At 39.9% G+C, this 19,959-nt stretch overlaps 1 protein-coding gene across 7 annotated transcripts in view; it reads right to left on the reverse strand.

Annotated features, from left to right (window-relative positions):
• The window catches only part of GNAL (G protein subunit alpha L), a 172,619-nt gene that overhangs the window by 65,651 nt on the left and 87,009 nt on the right, over positions 1 to 19,959 (reverse strand). For 5 of the 7 annotated variants that reach the window (XM_079982954.1, XM_079982955.1, XM_079982957.1 and 2 more), the window contains 3 exons: positions 16,150 to 16,222; positions 15,276 to 15,330; positions 15,002 to 15,121 (listed from right to left, as the gene is read on the reverse strand). In XM_079982954.1, the coding sequence (XP_079839080.1) occupies positions 15,002 to 15,121; positions 15,276 to 15,330; positions 16,150 to 16,222 (248 nt within the window). Of the gene's footprint in view, positions 1 to 15,001; positions 15,122 to 15,275; positions 15,331 to 16,149; positions 16,223 to 16,336; positions 16,436 to 16,509; positions 16,989 to 19,959 lie in introns of those variants that run through there. The other 2 variants (XM_079982953.1, XM_079982958.1) reach the window with 2 other exon arrangements.

Here is a 19,959-nt window from a genome sequence, read left to right on the forward strand (position 1 = left end):
CAGCTACAAACAGACTGCTCTGTTTGCCAAATCTACAGATATACATAGAGTCTTGTGGCACTGGCTCGAACTTAGGGCAAAAAGGAAAAACATGCTAAGAGGAAGGCAAACCCTCACTGTGATCAACTCCCACTCGGAAACCTATGTCTCCACTGTGGAAGGACACATGGATCCAGAATTGGCCTCTACAGTCACTTATGGACGCACTGTTAAGACCATGTTCATGGAAGACAATCTTACTCGGCTACAAGTGTTTGCCGAAGATGAAGATGAAGAAGAAGAAGAAGAAGAAGATCAGCAGAAGCTGTAAAAAAACATTCCTTGGTGCTCCTCCACCACATCATGGTTTCAAATGGGTCTTTATTTCACAAACAAGCACCTGGAACCAGAGAATGCAACTGAGAAGAAGAGATACAGTGCAAAATTAACAAGACAGGGGCAGAGCTAAGAACTCACTGTCCCTCTCAAGTGCTTCTCTGCTCCAAATTGCCTTTCCAAAAACTCTTTTGCCCTAAGCAGCACTAGTATGCTGCTCATTTACACAGACCACAGTATGTGATGATTGAACCAGGTCAGTACACAAAGCACTTAGTACAAGAAATCAGGTGTATACTTTTATTAACACCTCTTGAAAGATAACCAGCCCTTACTCCAGCTATATAAGCTTAAACCTAAAATGTATTTTCTCAGATTTTTAAGTTTTTCTATTACATACTCATAACATGATTAAAGAATCTGTTGTGATTCTGAATACATGTAAGCATCTTTTGTCATCTTAGATTACTAGTGAACTCAGATTTCATTTAGAAAGCAGGAGAGGGGGAATAATAGAATCATAGAATAATTGAATTGTAGTTGGAAGGGACCCTGAAGTTTTAACAAACTGGATATTATCATCTGATTATAATTTTTTCATCTAAAAACAAGCAAACAAACAACCATATTCCCAGGCACCTTCTACAGATAGTTGCTAGGGCACTCCTGGAAGAATGGAGTCCCACAGACAGGGAGCAGCTACAGTACCAAGAAATCAAATTTTGTGGCTCTCATATTTACTTGACCCAGAGCAGGCACAGCCACAAGACCTCTTTTGAGAGCAAGCTGGGCTGCAAACACAACTAAGAAAACATGCCAGGCTGCTGCTTGTAACAGTCACAGGTCTGTACTTTTTGCTCATTTTCATAAGCAAACAGTTTAGGCAGTAGGCCTGGGAGAAAGGGTGAGTGACAAGTGACAGCTGTAATAGAAGACACATAAAGATCCTTCTAATCTTGCCTCTCTCATCCTCTTCCCACTCCCTGAAACACCTGTGTATAGCTGCTGCTAGGCAACCAACCAATGTACTCTTACGGCTTCCAGGCTATCCAGAAGCAAAAGGCTATGGATATGCAGAACCTCCACACATTTCGGTTCTACACCTCTTGCCGGAAGTTGAGGTTTTAGAAAGCAGGAAAAAGGAGAGGAGAGGAGAGGATGTGAAAGAGTGCGGGGAATCACCTGTCTTCCCAGTTGCCTTGACAAAATTGTTTGTTGCTGAATCTAATTGCCAATCATATCTGCAAAACCGTGGGCACAGGAATTCAATATTGTCAAGGCGTTCCTGAAGCTGTGCTGCAACTTACTGTTTTACAACCTTACCTAGATAGGATTTGCTCAAGAGGATATCAAGAGTGGTGCATGGCAGTGAGGAGGAGATTGCAAACTTCTGCTTCTCTTTTCAACTAAACACAGTTACTCATATGCCAGAACCCGGACTGACACTGGAGCTTTGTCAGTCATGGTTTAGTGACACAAACCAACTTTAAAACATGGGTAATTGTCCTAGCTTCTCCTGCCCCCCCAACAAAAACCACAGTTAACACTAAAAACAATTTTCAGTTAAGATATAATAAATAACTATGGTTAACTGAAAATAGAAGTGAACACTTTCAATCTCTTCTTCATGGAGGAGAAGGAAGGGCAAAGTGCAAGTTTTGAGTTACAGTCTGCATGCAGTCCGTTTTGTATTAGCAAAGTACCTTGTCCTCTTGAGTCAACAGCACTGATAAATCATTTCTGTCCAGCTACTACTATGGCTCTGTGGAACCTTAATTAAGCCTGTACTTGAGGCACAGGATCTACTGTAGTATCTAGAGGTTAGTACAATGCCAAAAGTCAAGCTGCATATTTATTTTTCTCTGATAATCTGGATGCTATTTAAATAAAAACAAAACAAAACAGCAAAGTGATATTTTGTGCCAACTTGCTAGTTTACATAATAAACTTGCTAGTTTATATAAATTCCCGTGAAGGACATAATATTGAGAAATGGTGTAATGCACAGGCTTAGAGCAAGAAGTGGGAATTTATATCAGCAGGTAATCCTAACTCAGGCATAGGCGAACTTGGCTCTCCAGATGTTTTGAGACAACAATTTCCATCATCCCTAGGGATGATGGGAGTTGTAGTCCCAAAACATCTGGAAGGCCGAGTTTGCCTATGCCTCTCCTAACTTGAGTCAAGTTATGCTCAGACTCCTTCCCCACAGGTTTGGGGAAAATATCACTAACCTCTCTGGGTTTGTCGGAAAGATTAATGAATTAATGGCAATGAAGCACTCTGTACACTAAAAAGTAATTATGATGTGATTTTAGTGTTTGAAGCTAAGCCAGCTAGGTCACATCTTAGACAGCAACTGCAGACAGTATCTTTGCTTTAACACCAGACAGAAAGGCCTTTCCTTTCACATGTAGTGTTTTCATATGAGTGCTTCACCTGCTCAGTGATATAGAATAAAAAACCTGGTCCTAAACAAAATAATTTCAGTGGAAAGAGATGCAATGGAATGAGATTATTAATCTGTGTGGTGGACTATGAACACCCTAACTGTGAACCAGGGGACTACAGATGGAAAGGATTTTAGCCATCTTCTTGCTTGACAAGATGCCTTGCAACTGTTGAGCAGTGGGGAACATTTCCCCTACAAAGCGTCACTCACCCATGGAAAAAGTTGCTTAGAAGTCAAAGTCCAAAATATGTAACTTTATATGTATAACAGTACAGCTACAGCTACAAAAAACTGGGTAAAAGTGAGCAAAAAATTGAAACAATTGAATTGAAAATACACAGATATCTATCCATCTATCATCTGTCTGTCTGTCTGTCTGTCTGTCTGTCTGTCTGTCCGTCCGTCTGGAGTAATAGCCAATGGTAGGTGGGGTTCAGCCAAAAGTGGGTCAGGTTTACTGCACTGTAGGACTGCCTAGTTCTCTCTTGGGTGCTCTCATACTTCCCTCTGCCACTTTATTTCCGTGGGCCTTCTCCAGGGTTACATGAAAGAGAAACCACATCAGAGCTTGATAGACCACAGGATCTAGCAGGTTGAATGAAATGTGGCTGCCAGGTTTGTACCTCAGAGATCCAAGCATTTTAACATTTTACCAAGACAACCAATTGTCTGAGAAACTTCACACTTACGTTTATAATACGGGGGGGGGGGGGGTATTTTTTTTTTTTTAATGCTGTCTCTCCTAGTGATGTGAACTACTACTAATACACTGGTACCTCTGGTTGCGAATGGAATCCGTTCCAGAGGCCTGTTCGCAACATGAAAAGAGCACAACCCGCAGCGGTGCATCTGCGCACACACGGGTTGCGATTCGCCGCTTCTGCGCATGCGTGTGACATCATTTTGCGCTTCTGTGCATGCGTGAGCAGCAAAACCCGGAAGTAACCCTTTCCGGTACTTCCAGGTCACCACGGGATGTAACCTGAAAGAACGTAACACGAAGCGGACATAACATGAGGTATGACTGTATGTTTCTTTTTTACAAAGTTCTTTTATGGACTTTTTGTGCAAATACATAAAATATAATGGTTTTATATTAAAGAAAATAGAATATATTTGGATTCACCCTCAAATAAAAGAATTATTAACATTAATTTTAAAAATAAAGAAAATAAACCTTAGATTCATTTGGCTGATATATATTGACTGTGATTGGATGATCATATCTTAGCTTAATAAGCCAATATAAGAACTAGTATTTGTGGAGTGTACATAGCACCTTTGCTTCTTGCTTCATGAGAGCTGGCAAACAAACCAGGAAGTCTTCCACCAAACTACGGTTTCGTGTTTTGTCCAAAACGGAAAACTATGGCCGATAGCTTTGGAACAAGCCAGGATATAGTTTGAGCATGGCTTAATACCCTGACTTTCAAAACAGAAAACTACAGTTAATGGAATTCTTCCTGGTTAGCTATTATGAAGGGTGGAGCAAAGGGGCGGTAAGTGTGGTTTATTAAGCCACAATCATACAAAGTACTCTGTTGGGTTTCTCCTTCTGGAGCAAATATGGCAGAGCTTCATGCTCTGGCACCGGGGGGCGGAGAACAGGCGGGGGCGGGGCTGGCACATGTCCCAGGGGTGTGGCACGCCGCCCGCAGGGGCATGGTGCCCAGCGCAGGTGGGGGGGGGAACAGTCACGATGGCACCCTACCAGGATCGCACAGCCGGGGGCCGTGCGCTCCCCCCGCACTCCTCTTCCTCTGCCAGTGATCCTAGATTTAGCAAACAAATATAACTTGCCAGCAGATACAACTATTCTGAAGAACAAAGAACAGGAAAGGACACCCAGAAATCTAACTTAAGTCTCAGGCTTTGATCTTTTATGCTGTTCCATTAAAATGCACCCAGTAAAGTTATAGAATTCAACCAGTGGAAGTATTTAGGTGAACTCAACTTGTTAATAAATTATTGTTGTAACGTAAGTTGCACTTTCTCAAATATTCACTCGTCTAGTTTCTACCTTTGCTTTCCTAAGGTTCATCTTTGGGCAAAATTTGGCCAACATCTGAATCTACATGCTGCTCTCTGCATATTGCTGCTCTTTTTGATAATCTGCTTCAATTACACCTTTTGACATTTCATACTGAGATGATTTTTCCTTTAAAAACATAACCATTAAGGGGGAAAGCTATATATTTTTACAGTCATTCTGTACAGGCTGAAATTCTATACACAGTTAACTAGGAGACAGCTCCACTGAGACTTACATCTGAGTAGGCATGTAGAGTGGCAATCTCACAAAACATAGTGGGCTCAGGCATGTATGAACAGGACTGAAATTAAGGTTATTTTTCTAAGTAGTCTTATGAAAATGTGTAGGATAGCACGGAAAAATCAATGCAGTTCTGCACATCTGTCACTTGATCAGATATTAATTAATTGGCACATTTCCACAAATTCAACACCACCACCATTCACATGTATGTTTTGGATCTGGCACATATCACAAAACAAATATTATATGCTGAAAGATAGCTCAGTCAGTAGAGCACGAGACTCTTAATCTAATAGTTTTGGGTTCAAAAGGGGGTTGGACTAGATGACACTTATGGTCCCTTCCAACTCTGCAATTCTATGGTTCTATGTCTTCTATCCCTGTTAAGAAATCGTATAAGGAAAAGAAAACATGGAAAACAATCCTTAATGGTCCATTTAAGACCAAGGAGGAAAACCAAATTTGCTTTATTATCTTTTTTAAAAAAGCAGTCTTTAAAGCTATTTTTATGAGTCAGATCTGTTATTGCAGCAACATTTGTAATGTTTTCAAGCAAAGAGTTTATTCACTAAGTTTGAATCCTCAGTTAAGGATAATGGTTTAAGAATATGCCAGATCAAATTAATCCAAAATTATCTTTGTACAACCTTCATTGTTTTTCTTCAAACATTCTTTGAGATTTTAATTTAAAATTTCACAACTTTTTGCCTCCCCAAATACATAAATCATATGAACAAAAAGCATATAAATGGCCTTAATTACAGTCATACCTTGGATACTGAACGCCCTGGAACTCGGACGTTTTGGCTTCCGAACGCTGCAAACCTGGAAGTGATTGTTCCGGTTTGTGAACGTGCTTTTGGAACCCGAACGTCCGCCACAATTTGGTTTTTGAACGTTTTGGAAATCGAACGGACTTCCGGAACAGATTCCATTCGACTTCCAAGGTACGACTGCATAGAAATATTGAATAATGTGATAAATTTGTTGTTGATTTTGAAATCTCATCTAACACAGTAATCCTGTCCCCTGAATTCACTGACTGGAGGAGGTTAGGATTGGGTGGAAGCTCCTATTTGCCCCTGAAGAAGTGCTCTGTCGGTAGGGAGGTCATGTTTGTTGGAAGCCTCTGCTTGATCCATTTTGGGAGAAGGCTCTAAGATTGAACCTCTTTTACACAATAAAGATTAATATTAGTTTATAATTGATATTTGCATAGCTTGAAGTATGTGACACACAAATGATACCATCTAAAAGCTGTCCTAGGATATCAAAAAACAAATGGTACTAAATAGAACATTATCTTAAAAATGTGAACCATTTTATGGCTCCAATCCCTAGGCAGTGTAACACTTGCATCTCTCTTTACCTGTTCCTGCCACTGAGAGACAGTGTGAAAGGCATGCAGGTTGCTATCTCAGCAACACATATGGACAAAGTTGTTGAGTGGCTAGCAGCACACTGTGTGGGCCACTGAAGTCAAGATTTTCACCTACACTGGGGCAGTGTTAGAAACTAGAATAGAAAAGCTAGGAGCCAACTGGCTCCTGGAACCTGGGTTGTGGGCACCAAAACAGAATGGCTAGTTGCCATGTGGAGGGGGGGTGGTCAGCAACACTTTTTATTTATTATTTTGATAAGCATGAACTAATACGCATTTCACATAAGTGACACATTGGTAATATCACATTTTAAACAGAAATTGTTAATACATTTGTTAATTGTTAAGAAATTGTTAATAATTTGGTGTTTGCAATAAAAATATTGGTAATTAGTACTATATTTCAGTTTTCAAAACACCCTACTCTTTATTGTTAAATTCCTTAACATACTGCCTTTCCTTAACATAAACTTTGAGGCTTCAAGGTACATACATTTCAATAATCCTTGAGTGTCAGCCAGGCGCAAAAAAATGGCACCCAGACCTTTTTTTTTTTTTTAAATATTTTTTTTAAATTTTCACATTTTATAAAGACAAACATACACACACAAAGACAAAGACAACACGTATAAAATTTCATAACCTTACTTTCCTAACCCCAGTTCTTGACCTCCCCCACCCCCCCCTCCATACATCCTAGTTCAATTACATTAACTCAGCAAATTCAAATCTCTCATCCTTTGCATGTTATTATTATATATATATATATATATGTTTGTTTGTTTTTTAAAAAAAAAACCATTTACTTGGCCAGATTTTACTTATCCAATTTTCTTATAAAACATTAAAGCCTTTTCTAAGGTCGACTCGAGTTCCTTCCACGAATTTCCCTTTAATCTTAAAAATAGGTCATAATAATCAAACACAAAAGTCATAAAGATTTAAAAACAAGTTCTCCTCCCCCCCCCCCAGCCCCGGTTTCTGTCCCTTCCAAATGTCCCCACATCCATAACAACAGTTTTTAGCCTGGGTTCCTCACATCTGAGGCCTTTAAGTCCTTGTCAGTCTCTCTTTGCCGATCTTGTTGGTAACCCTCCTCATTGGTCCTCAGGTTTCGGGGAAATTTCAGCTCAGTCTCATCAGAATTTCTTCCATCCAAAGTACTTGACACCAGCTGCTGCAGAAGATCAACCAGTCCATACTCAAATAGGAAGCCCCAGTCATATTTCTTATTTCTTTTAAAATCAGGTATTCCAAATGTTCCAGGGGCTTCCTCCCTCCTCTTTTGCATCTTTCGCAGATTTGTAATCCAAGGGTCTTCTTCTTTGTATTCTAACAATGTAGGCTTGTGGTTGGTAGTCTCCATCTGTACTAGCCCTTGCTCACTCTCCCCCTGTTCCAAAGCTGTCTCTTCTGATTCAGCTGCAGATTTTTCCCCAGTCAAATCCATTATACCTTCAGCAGAGTCATTTATTTTAGAGTTCAAGATTGTGAGTTGTTTACTCATGACCGTAGTCTGCTCCTCCAGTTTTCCCACAAGAAAAAACATTCTTTCTAGCTCTGCCTGTAGTTTTCCATCTGCAGCCATTGCAATGTTTCAATGTTTCCCCTAGGGGGATTCTAGTTACTTAATAGTCTTTTCCAATAGTCCTTTACTTTGTTATTTCCCTACTTTATTTCCAACCACTTTAGTTCAAATGTAACAAATTAAGTCCAAAAAGTGTTAAATAATAGAGTTTTTAACTTTCGCTGCCCGTTTGACAGCTCCTTTGACAGCTGTCAAACTCCTCGTTCCTTATTCTCCAGCTCACATAAAGGACACCCCCGGGTCTGGGGAGGTTCAAACAAAAACTTCTAAAAAACCACTCTTACTCTCCAGCACACATCTTCTTCTGTCAAATTCATGCAAATATTATCTTTTACAGAACACCAAGGAAGGAACTCTCCACCTTAGTTCTCCGATCTTTGCTTTAAATTTTCTGTAGGTAGGGGGGTGCGGACTTCCCTTTAGCACATCCCCCGATCGTGCCGAATTCAAGGATAAACTTTTTAGAGTCCAAATTCCAATCTACTCACGGATTAATTAAAGTCCGAATTTCAGGGAAGAAAGTCAGCAGTCTCCGGCCATGGCTCGCGGCTTCGCTCCACTGCAGTAGCGGTCTACTCACAGCACCACGCCACTCCCCGTACCCTCTCCGCAGCCTTTAAAAAGGCTCTTCGTGGGTCGGGGGGGCGCTTTAGGTGCCCGCCGAGTCACCAGGTCCGCAGGCTTCCGCGCCTGCGGTTTCTAGGGGTCCCCGCGTCGCCGTCGCGGTAAGACCCGTCTGCAATGGAGCCGATTCCCTCCGGAGCTCGGAGGGAATCCGCCATTACTCGGATCGCGCTAACCCGGAAGTCCCGGCACCCAGACCTTTTGAGGTGCTCACAAATGGAGAATCTCTAGGCATGAAATACGCCTGGTGCCCTGCTAGTTTCAAACCCTGCACTGGGAGCAGCAATTACTCACTAACTATGTATTGAATATCTGTCTATATGGTATACAGTTAGTATCGCATACAACATGCTATTTCATTGATTGTATGAAGTCTATGGAATGCCCTCACTGTTGAAATTCAAGAGGCCTCAACTTATTGGCATTTGGATGGCTCTTGATGATGAACCTGTTTATTTAAGTATCTTCCTGATGCCTTGAACTGGGTCTGGGTTTTACTACTGTATATTATTATTATTATTATTAATTAAATTTGTAAAAACCCCTTCATCTGAAGATCACAGGGCAGTTCACAACATCAAAATACAAATGAGAACACAAGATACCTAATAAAAACAAGAACAAGAACAAACCAATAATCCCATCCTCCCACAAACACATTCCAAAGTTCATGGAATGTTAATCAGCCAAAGGACTGGTTAAAAAGAAATGTTTTTGCCTGGCACCTAAAGATATGTAATGAAGGCGACAGGCGAGTCTCGCAAGAGAGAGCATTCCACAAGCGGGGAGCCATGGCATAAAAGGCCCATTTTCGTGTTGCCAGCCCCCAAACCTCTCACGGAGGAAGAACACAATGAAGGGCTCAGATGGTGATTGAAAGGTCTGGGTCGGTTCATATGGAGATGTGGTTTTTGAGGTATTGAGGTCCTGGGCCATTTAAGGCTTTATAGGTAAAAATCAGTGCTTTAAATTAGTCCCGGAAACTAATTGGCAACTGGGCAAGGATTGGTGTAATATGCTCAAACTGTCTTGCCCCAGTGAGCAACCTGGATGCTGAATTCTGCACCAGCTGAAATTTCCAAACTATCTTCAGAGGCAGCCCTACGTACAATGTGGTGCAGTAATCTAACCTAGAGATTACCAGAGCATAGACTGAATTAGTTAGGCTATCTCTGTCCAGTCAGAGCTGGTGGAAGGCACACCATGACACAGTCGCCACTTGAGCCTCAAGCAATAACAATGGATGCTGAAGTACCCCCAAGCTACATATCCACACCTTCAGAGGGAGTATAACCCAATCAAGAGCAGGCAACCTCCCATCCATCTGGTCTAGGGAACCGCCCACTAGCAGTGCCTCAAACTCATCTGGATTGTGCTTCAGTTTGTTGCTCTATTACTAAGGCAAGACAAGGGTCCAGCACATCCACTGCACACCTGCAGATGTAAAGGAGCTGTGTGTCATCAGCATAATGTCAGCATATTGCTAACAGATAAACTACAGATGACCCTGGTCAGCAGTTTCATGTGGATGTTAAAAAGCACAGGGGATAAAATTGCTGCTGATATTTTTGATAAATATGAGTTTTGTAAACTCAGGCATTATGTAATATGTATGTAAATAAATGATACTCCTGGCATGAAGGGCAATGGCTGGCTGTTGGTGCTGGGCCTGTTTTATAAAAACAAAAAGTGAAAAAAGTAAAGTAATATTTACAATGAATGTTATGTTTACTCATTAACATTAAAAGGGACAAAATGGAGGCATAATTTTAAACTTTTCTGAAAAATCACAGGAAGGGTACTACTCACAAAAGCAGTAAATCACTCTGTATGTTCCAAAGAAAGTTAAAAGATGTTAACAAACCAATCATAGGAATAGTTGCACCCCCTTGAGACTATTTATTTCTGAACAGAACTTTAAGAATGCTTAACTGGTTCTAAAATTTACCTATTAACATTTATATTTTATATGCAGATTAGGAATTCAGGCCACAGTTGTATATGCAGTTACCTGGGAGTATACCTCATTGAACACAGTGGAACCTACTTGAGTAAACATGCACAGTACTGTAATGCATGTTACCAAGAACACCTCTTAAATGTGGTTCAACTTTCCAAGCACTTGCTGTACACATCCCTACAGATTGAAAATAATTATTTTATGCATGTGCAAACAAATAGTTTTTCTTCTTCTAGACATATACCCTCAATATCTAAAGATAATTATGTACCAACTATGTTTGCAAACAGTGTCAAAATATTTAAAGTCTTTAACAAGTTGAAACTTACATAACAGACATAATACTAGTTCACAGCTAGTAGCATAATATGCCCTTAATATATTCACTCTGCCACACAAAGGGCAAAACAACCATCAATACAGAATTAAAAATGGCACAGGTCAATTTCTGTTAGCCTAAAAAAATGTCAATCACCACTCTATCCCAAAGGTCCAGATAAACAGTAGAGCTTCTTCTTCCACTCTAAACTTTCCTGCTGTACCTAAATGCACTAATCTAATTAACATTTATTTCTTTACTTGTCCATAATACACTACAAAATCTATGCAAAATCTATCCCCAAGCAATGACATAAAATGCTACAACTGCAGTTTTTCAAATGTGGTTGACAAACCTGTTATTTCTTTTAATATCATCATACATCTTTATAAAAAATAATAGAAGAAACTCTAGAATAGGAAACACTCTCCTAGAAAATGCATACCTCAAACTAAGTACATCTTAAAGAACTAAAAACATCAGATAAATCATTAGCTATACATTAAGAAAAGTTCACAAACACCAGCAACAAAAATTATAACTCTGTTATAGAGCCAGAACTAATATAATAGAATTTGTTTAGCTTCAAACAGAAATGTAATTGTTATGAAAACAATTATATTGTAATATAATTGTTTTCATAACAACAATAAACGTTGGACATAGTTTAGCGGGATGTCTGCTTTAAATTATGATGCCTATATGTAACTGAATCCGTAGCATATTTACTTATAATTAAATCTCACTCATTTCAGTGCTGCATGCTTACCAGAGAGTAAGCCACACTAAACTCAATGAGAACTAATCATTCCTTAGTATGGGTATGGAGGTTACTGATGGGACTCAAGTGCCCAGATTTGATCCTCCCCCCGCCCCATCCCAAGTATGTGTATGCAGGCAGGCAGGCAGGCAGCACAATAATTCCTCATTGAATGCCCATTCAAAAAAGCTCTGCTTTGCTCCCTCCCTGACTATTTTTTTTAAAAGGTCTTAAAAGACCTGGACATTTCAGTCTGCTTTTAACTATTTTCTATAGTTTCTATTTTATGGTTATAGTTTTCACTGTTAATTGTATTTTTATTTTGATATGGATTATTTACCGCTGTTTCAGTTATAAGCATTCTGCTGTTTCATGTTTCTGTTTTGTAAACTGCACTGAGAATTGCTTCATACATATGGGAGGAGGGGAGAAACCACGTATCTGTTGCAGTGTGAGAGGATACTGCCTAATATATGCATCAAAGCAGAGTAAAGCTTCGCCGCCTGTTACAATGTAGGCTAGCTAGAATCTTAAATATGATTTTTCTTCTTCAGAAAGAGGAAAAAAATACTTTATCAAGTTTAAATCACTGCAGAGTACACTTCAAGTCAAGAACACACAAGAGTTATTTTCAGTTGAAAGAAATTTTGGGAAACAAATGCAATTATTTGCTGAGGCATTTCCTCATTTTGGACAGCCATATCCCATTTACCAATTATTACTAAATACAAATTATAGGAACTTAATAAACAATAGATGCCTGACAATTCACTTTATGTCTTTTTAATTTTATTTTTAAAACAAAGCAATTTGGTGTCACAAAAAACCACAATTTTTATCCAACTTTGGAGTTCCTCCATAGAAATCAAGTGCCATTTGTTGTTTGGAAGCCAAGAACCTACTTTAGGGGATCCACGTTGCTTGCAAGTGCACGCTGGGATTCTCCCCCCCCCCCCCTTTGAAAAGCAGTCTTGCCATTGGTTTCACATTGCTTTTGACACATCTATAATTTTCAGAAATTCTTTGCCATGTAGCATGAGGGAACTCTTGTTTGAGAAAATTCAAGCCATTTTGGTGCCGTTTTGGAACTACTTACAAGAGTGTAGGTGGTATTTGACTAAGTTTTACTCAGAGCAGACCCATTAAATGTGACTAAGTTAGGCCCATTAATTTCAGTATGTCTCCTCAGAGTAAAATTTAGTTGAATACTACTCTATGAGTGGAATTCAACATCACACTATTAGAATAGTTCTGCCACTGCAACCCTGTGCTCTTAGATCCTGAATACTGAACATCTCACACAGTGCTCAAGACAGACAAGAAATTCAAGCATTTTTAAAACCATGTAACTTTAAAAAAATCACTAGTTCTATAGAGGTAAACCACTTTGCTTCTGTAAAAATGTGCAGAGGTGCAACGAAGAGAAGATGGCCTTAATGATACCCAAATATGCATAATATCTCAGAACAGCAGCTAAAACACTGACTTGTTTTTCCCCTAAGCATGATTTTGTCTATAATCTGTATCCTTTACAAATTTATTTCATGTGAATACACCCAAGTAAACATATCATAAATAATTTCATTTCCAGGTATTTGATACATCTTGTGCCTTTGCTTTTTTTCAAAGGAAGCCAAAAGCACCAAAAACAAAACTCTAAGATCAACCCTGATTTCCAAGCTTGGCATGCTTCCAGAAAGGATCCAGCGCCCAACTTGATTTAAAAACAGATCATTGAAAATATTTTTATACTGGAGAAAGGATGACCTTTATGTTTCATGAATGCAGAAGAGAGCTGCATTCTTTACTTGTACAACATCCTGTCTTTTAGACCTAGATCAAGCTTGTCATCTTCTGATGTGGTAATTTTCTTTACAAGGAAACCACATACAAATACCTCACTGTACAAGAGTCATGTAAAATCTCTCTAGATTACCGGTAATTATAACGCATTACAAAGGGATGCAAAAGTTAAGGAAGCAGTAGCTTCACATTTACATCTTTGAAAGAAAATTCAACATCATTTAATTTGGTTAAACATTTGAAGCTCATCATTTTTTTATAATTTCTGTCAAATGAGAGCCAATAAACAAACAAACAAACAAACAAACAAACAAACAAACTGTATGCAGGTAGTTTTCTAGATAACTGCATTTGAGACAAATTTATAACTACAACAAAGCCATTCTTCTAAAAATAAAAATCCCAAGTGTTCAAAATGGAAAATGAACCAGTCCAGAGTATCAGGCTCCCATCCTATAAACCCCTACCAGTGGGTAAGTCCCACTGAACTCAGAGTTACTTCTGAGAAGGCATGCACAGGATCACAGTGTTAGAAACAAGCAACGAGGCAGCAGCTGCCTGTCCAAAACCTCTATCCTTAGAATAATCAGAAGATGCTCCATTGTAAGTAGATACAATGAACGACAGGAAGACAACTTCATACTAGAAGCAAAATGAAACATTTTTTCCCCAAGCAATACAGCTACTTACATATAAAAAAAGAAATGCTAGATACTGTCAGTATTCACAAGCCATGAAGAACAAATGTTTGAATCTTAAGATAAGTTCGCTTAAGAAAAGTTCATATAGGAAAGTTTCTCAGCCTCTCTTTCCTCCTGCAGCTAACTGTTCCCCCAATAAAAGCCTCTCTGGACAGTCAGAAGGATCTCCTGAATAATATGTGCAGAGAGCCACTGGGGGAGGAAGAACTCACCCCAAATCAGGCCTGGCTGCTAAAGTAGGCTAGCTTAAGCATGTTCACAGAAGGAAAGCTGACAGTGCTCAGTAGGGGCCCCTGAATTACTAGTAGCTTTCAGGAGACATAGGTGGCTGCAATGGTGAGAGGGATAGAAGATGTAGGATGTAAGCCTAAGCAATTTAACTATAAAAGAATGATTATCCAAATATGCCTTAACTGAACATTACTCAAACATGCCACCAGGAAAATACAACCACCAGCAAAATAATAAACAGATTCAAATCTGCAAACATTACACTATTTATTCATCTTGGTTTTATCTGGTCTCCTGCAATAAATAATACCACAAAGGTGCTGCAAAATTTGTTAATCCAGGAATCTGAAATCCACATAGTCCTTGACTGCTTTTCATTATATAACGCTTCCTCACGAACAGAAAATGCAGAACTATGGGTAGTATTTTTTTCTATACATTTTATACTGTGCCATACAAAATTATCCAATGATAAAGTCAATATTAATAAATTTATCCCAAAGTGTAAGCCTTCCAAATGGTAAACAAGTCATTCCATGCTTTTTAAACATTGCAAGGGGGAGGAAGAGGGCAGAGTACTTTTAAATCTTACCTGTGTGTAGTCAAAGTCAGAAAGGGGAGCTATACTCTTGATGTAGTCTGCTCGAAATTGGTTTTCTTGGTTGGCCAGTGGAACTGGAGGTATTAAAGTGCTCATTGCTGAAACTATGGTCTAGAATAAGCAAAGGAACAGGACATATTAACAGAGATAAATCACACACAGAATTACTAGGTGATTTAGACTTATCTGAACAACAGGGTCTCCTCTGCAATCACAATCCTAATCACTAAGTATATACATTTAAGGAATAAAAATGTTTTCTTACCACAATTGCATCTTTTACATTTTTCCGAATATCCAGAATTTTCTGTTTCTTTTCTCTGTATGAAGTCAAACACAAATCAATTTAGCCAAGTTGTTGTGAGTGTTCACCTGCTACTGAGATGCTGAAGTTCAAATTTTAATAGCTGATTTTATCCCTAATATTTCATAGTGGAAAACGTAGTGTACAATTTTAATCAAAATAAATTATTTATATTTCTGCCACATGACAAATAACAATGTATAAGCATTTTTTTAAAAGGGGTGGAGGGATTATTTTTAAAAACTGCTTACTTTTACCATGAACTGACTCAAATTCTACATTTCTGAAAATGTCTAATCACAAAATATGGCATTCTCAGAAAAATCTGACATAAATAATACAGTCTACAGACACTTTATAACAAAACACCATCATGTTAAACTGATTTCTTTTTTATTAACTTTAAAAATGGGGATAGTTCAAATATGTACTTGACACACACACACACACATCTATATCTATATCTACATCTACACACACACGACCTAATATATTGTTAATACTCAGGCAATATTTAGTTATTTGCTGTTGTAAGAAGTAGTCGCCATGTTGTTGCTACACAAGGGCCTATTAAACACTGCAGTAGCAACAGTGTAAAATACAGCAGAAGGACCAGAAGAGGAAAAATAAGGAATTCATGCCTCACAATATATATGAGCAGTAATATCCATGCTAATAGGGTAAGTTGATGGAGGTAAATTACCAACAAGCTACATACAAAGGATAAGAAAGATCTGTTAACCAGTTTGGCTTAATGTGTTTCTAATGCATCTTGTTGGGGTTTGTGGGGGGGGGGGTTTCTCTCCACCCCCCTCCAAATAAGAAGAATTCTTACTCTGAATTAAATCCATTTACATGCAAGATCCTCATCTGCTTGACAATAGTGCTTTTTCCTGACTCACCAGCCCCTGAAAAAGAAGAAAAATGTGTGATGTATACATTTAGGGGAGGGGAAAATGGGGAAAGAACAGAATGGAAGCATCTCTGTTTTCCTAAAACATTCAACTCTTCTCTATACATACCTAGGGCAATTTGTGCATTTCACGCACACATAATTTATAAAGCAGGTCTGCATTCTTTCCATCCCATTTTCTCGTGCACATAAATAGTATAGTTTGCTTGCCGGCCATGGGAAACTGAACTGCACCACTGCACCCTCATCACCCTCCCCCACCAAAAAGCCGTTCTTCCTTACCCAGCAGAAGCAAACGGTGTGTGGCTTTATAAGCCAGTCGCTCTTTCTGCAACTGCTTCTCTATTTTTTTGTTGGCTTCTCGCTGTGCTTTCTCATCAATACGCTGATCCTCCGTTTTGCTGTTGCCCAAACACCCCATTGCTATCGCTTAGGGTGGATGTCAGACTGAACAGGATTATAAATAAATAGTGCAAAGAAATAAATTTTAACGGATGATATTTATATCCCTGTGGTGTTATCTCTCCTCTTTTCTTCCCCACCAGTTGTTCAAATAAAATGGTTTCTGGTCGTTTCTGATCACAGTTGGTTTCTTTTTCCTCCCCCAAAGGGATGCAGAGAAGCTTCCGGGAGAGGTAAGTGTTTTTTAAAACAGAACAAAAATCTGTACAAAAAAAAAAAACCCCTAACACACAGTGAAAAAGAAAAGGGCTCCTCCTGGAAACCTAATGCTGGCTTTCTCTCAGCGCCACACGCACGCGCGCGCGCGCGCGCACACACACACACACACAGAGAGAGAGAGAGAGAGAGAGAGGCGCCCTCGCGCACACACACACTTACAATCCCTATATTTCTCTGTAAAGGTCTATTTTTGTCCTTGTAACTCAGCACTGCCCCTTTCTGTGAGACCAGGAAGTAGTCAAAGTACAAACGCTGCAGGAGTGGAGGGGGGAGGGGGAGAAGTGAGAGCTGGAGTCTATGGAGCGTGCTAACTCTGGGGTTTTTTTAAAAAATCCGAATCCTTAAACGGGGTATGAGGGAAGTGGTGTGGGTGTGTGTGGGTGTGTGTGGGTGTGTGTGTGTGAGTGACAGAGTCCAGCGGAGCTACTCATTTTAAAAATCTGCTCTACATCACAAAATCGCCACTTCAAAAAATCTGACATGTGAATTCCATTTTGATCCATTGTCCCCATGTGTTAATGCATATAGCACAGAACAAGTTGAGCCTAGGCTAAATTCACCACCCATTTTCCCTCCCTAATGTCTCTAGGTGGTCCTTGTAGAAACATGAATTCTTATATACAAGATTGCTGTATGCTTTCAGTCTCCACCACCCCCATTCCTATAGATAAAGGGTGCTGGAAACTGGCATATTCAGGAGGATGGGATTCTATCAGATTTCAGAAATGTTGGAGTTAAACAAATGGCTAAGTGCTAAATATAAGTGTAGTACAGCAGATTTGCATACAGTCAATAAAAAGCACATTAATGGAAGGAGTTACTTTTCAGACCTGACCAGGGAATGAGTTAGTGTGAAAGTTGCAAGGCAGAACATAGGGATACAGTGAGGGAGGAAAGTGTTTGATCCTCTGCTAAATTTGCCCGTTTGCCCTCTGACAAAGAAATGACCAGCCCATAATTTTAATGATCAGTTTATTGTAGTTGTGAGAGACAGAATAACAACAGGAAAACCCCCAGAAACCCAGAAGACAAAAGTCAGAGGTTGATGTGCGTTATTATGAGTAAAATAAGTATTTGATCCCTTTGCAAAACATGACTTAGTAATTGGTTGCAAAACCCTTGTTGGCAATTACAGAGGTCAGACGTTTCTTGTAGGTGGCCACCAGGTTTGCACACATCTCAGGAGGTATTTTGTCCCACTCCTCTTTGCAGATCCTCTCCAAGTCAGTAAGATTTCGAGGCTGATGTGTAGCTACTCGAACCTTCAGCTCCCTCCACAGATTTTCAATGGGATTAAAGTCTGGGAGACTGGCTAGGCCACTCCAGGACCTTCATGTGCTTCTTCTTGAGCCACTCCTTTGTTGCCTTGGCCATGTGTTTTGGGTTATTGTCATGCTGGAATACCCACCCTCGACCTATTTTCAGTGCCCTGGCTGAGGGAAGGAGGTGCTCACCCAAGATTTGACAATTCATGGTCCCGTCCATCGTCCCTTCAATGCGGTGAAGGTGTCCTGTCCCCTTAGCAGAAAAACACCCCCAAAGCATATGTCCCTGCCCATGTTTGACGGTGGGGATGGTGTTCTTTGGGTCATAGGCAGCATTCCTCCTCCTCCAAACATGGTGAGTTGAGTTGATGCCAAAGAGCTTGATTTTGGTTTCACATGACCACAACACTTTCACCCAGTTCTCCTCTGAGTCATTCAGATGTGCATTGGCAAACTGCAGATGGGCCTGTACATGTGCTGTCTTGAGCAAGGGGACCTTGCAGGCTCTGCAAAACCTCAGTCCTTCACAGCGTAGTGTGTTACCAACTGTTTTCATGGTGACTATGGTCCCAGCTACCCTGAGATCATTGACAAATTCCCTCCATATAGTTCTGGGCTGCTTCATCACCATTCTCATGATGATTGCAACTCCATGAGATGAAATCTTGCATGGAGCCCCAGACCAAGGGAGGTTGACAGTTATTTTGTGTTTCTTCCATTTGCAAATTATTGCCCCAGCTGTTATCACCTTCTTACCAAGCTGCTTGGCAATAGTCTTGTAGCCCAGTCCAGCCTTGTGCAAGTCTCCAATCTTGTCCCTGACGTCCTTGGACAGCTCTTTGGTCTTGGTCATGGTGGCTACTTTGGAATCTGCTGGATTGATTGCTTCTATCGACAGGTGTCTTTTGTACAGGTACTGTAACGAGCTGGGATTACAGCAGGTGCCTCTAATCTCAGCTCGTTACATACAGTGAAGATACCAGGTAGCCTGACATCTGGCTGGCTGATAGGGGATCAAATACTTATTTCACTCATTATAATGCACATCAATCTCTGACTTATGTCTTCTTGGTTTCTGGGGGTTTTTCCTGTTGTTATTCTGTCTCTCACAGCAACAATAAACTGACTATTAAAATTATGGACTGGTCATTTCTTCGTCAGAGGGCAAACGGGCAAATTTAGCAGGGGATCAAATACTTTTTCCCCTCACTGTAGCTGACGGTGATTTCAATAACCAATGTTTCATGAATAAGATAGCTCATTCATAGTCTACAGACAACAAAACTAATGCACTCTACAATCTGCCTCACTCATTTATTTAAAAGCATTTTCAACAAAAATGCAAAAAAGCTTTGTACTAACCACAAAAAGGAATTGGGCCAAAAAGGAAATATCATGATCCAATGGACCAGTGAGTCCAATCCCCTCTGCTGTCTCCTACATTGTTCTCATCCTCAAGACGGTGGGAGAGGTAAATGCATAGAATCATAAAATTGTAAAGTTGGAAGGAACCCCGAGGGTAATCTAGACCACCACCCCTGCAATGCAGGAATCACAGCTAAAGCGTCCATGACAGATGGCCATCCAACCTCTGTTTAAAAAACTCCAAGGAAGGAGACCCCCACCTCCCGAGGGAGTTTGTTCCACTGTTTAACAGCTCTTACTATGAGAAGGATGTTTAGTTGGAATCTCCTTTCTTGGAATGTGAATCCATCGGTTTGGGTCCTACTCTCCAGAGCAGGAGAAAACAAGCTTGCTTCATCCTCCATGTGACAGCCCTTTAGAT

The sequence above is a fragment of the Podarcis cretensis genome (assembly GCF_951804945.1).
Source record: "Podarcis cretensis genome assembly, chromosome: 7".
NCBI classification, from domain to species: domain Eukaryota; kingdom Metazoa; phylum Chordata; class Lepidosauria; order Squamata; family Lacertidae; genus Podarcis; species Podarcis cretensis.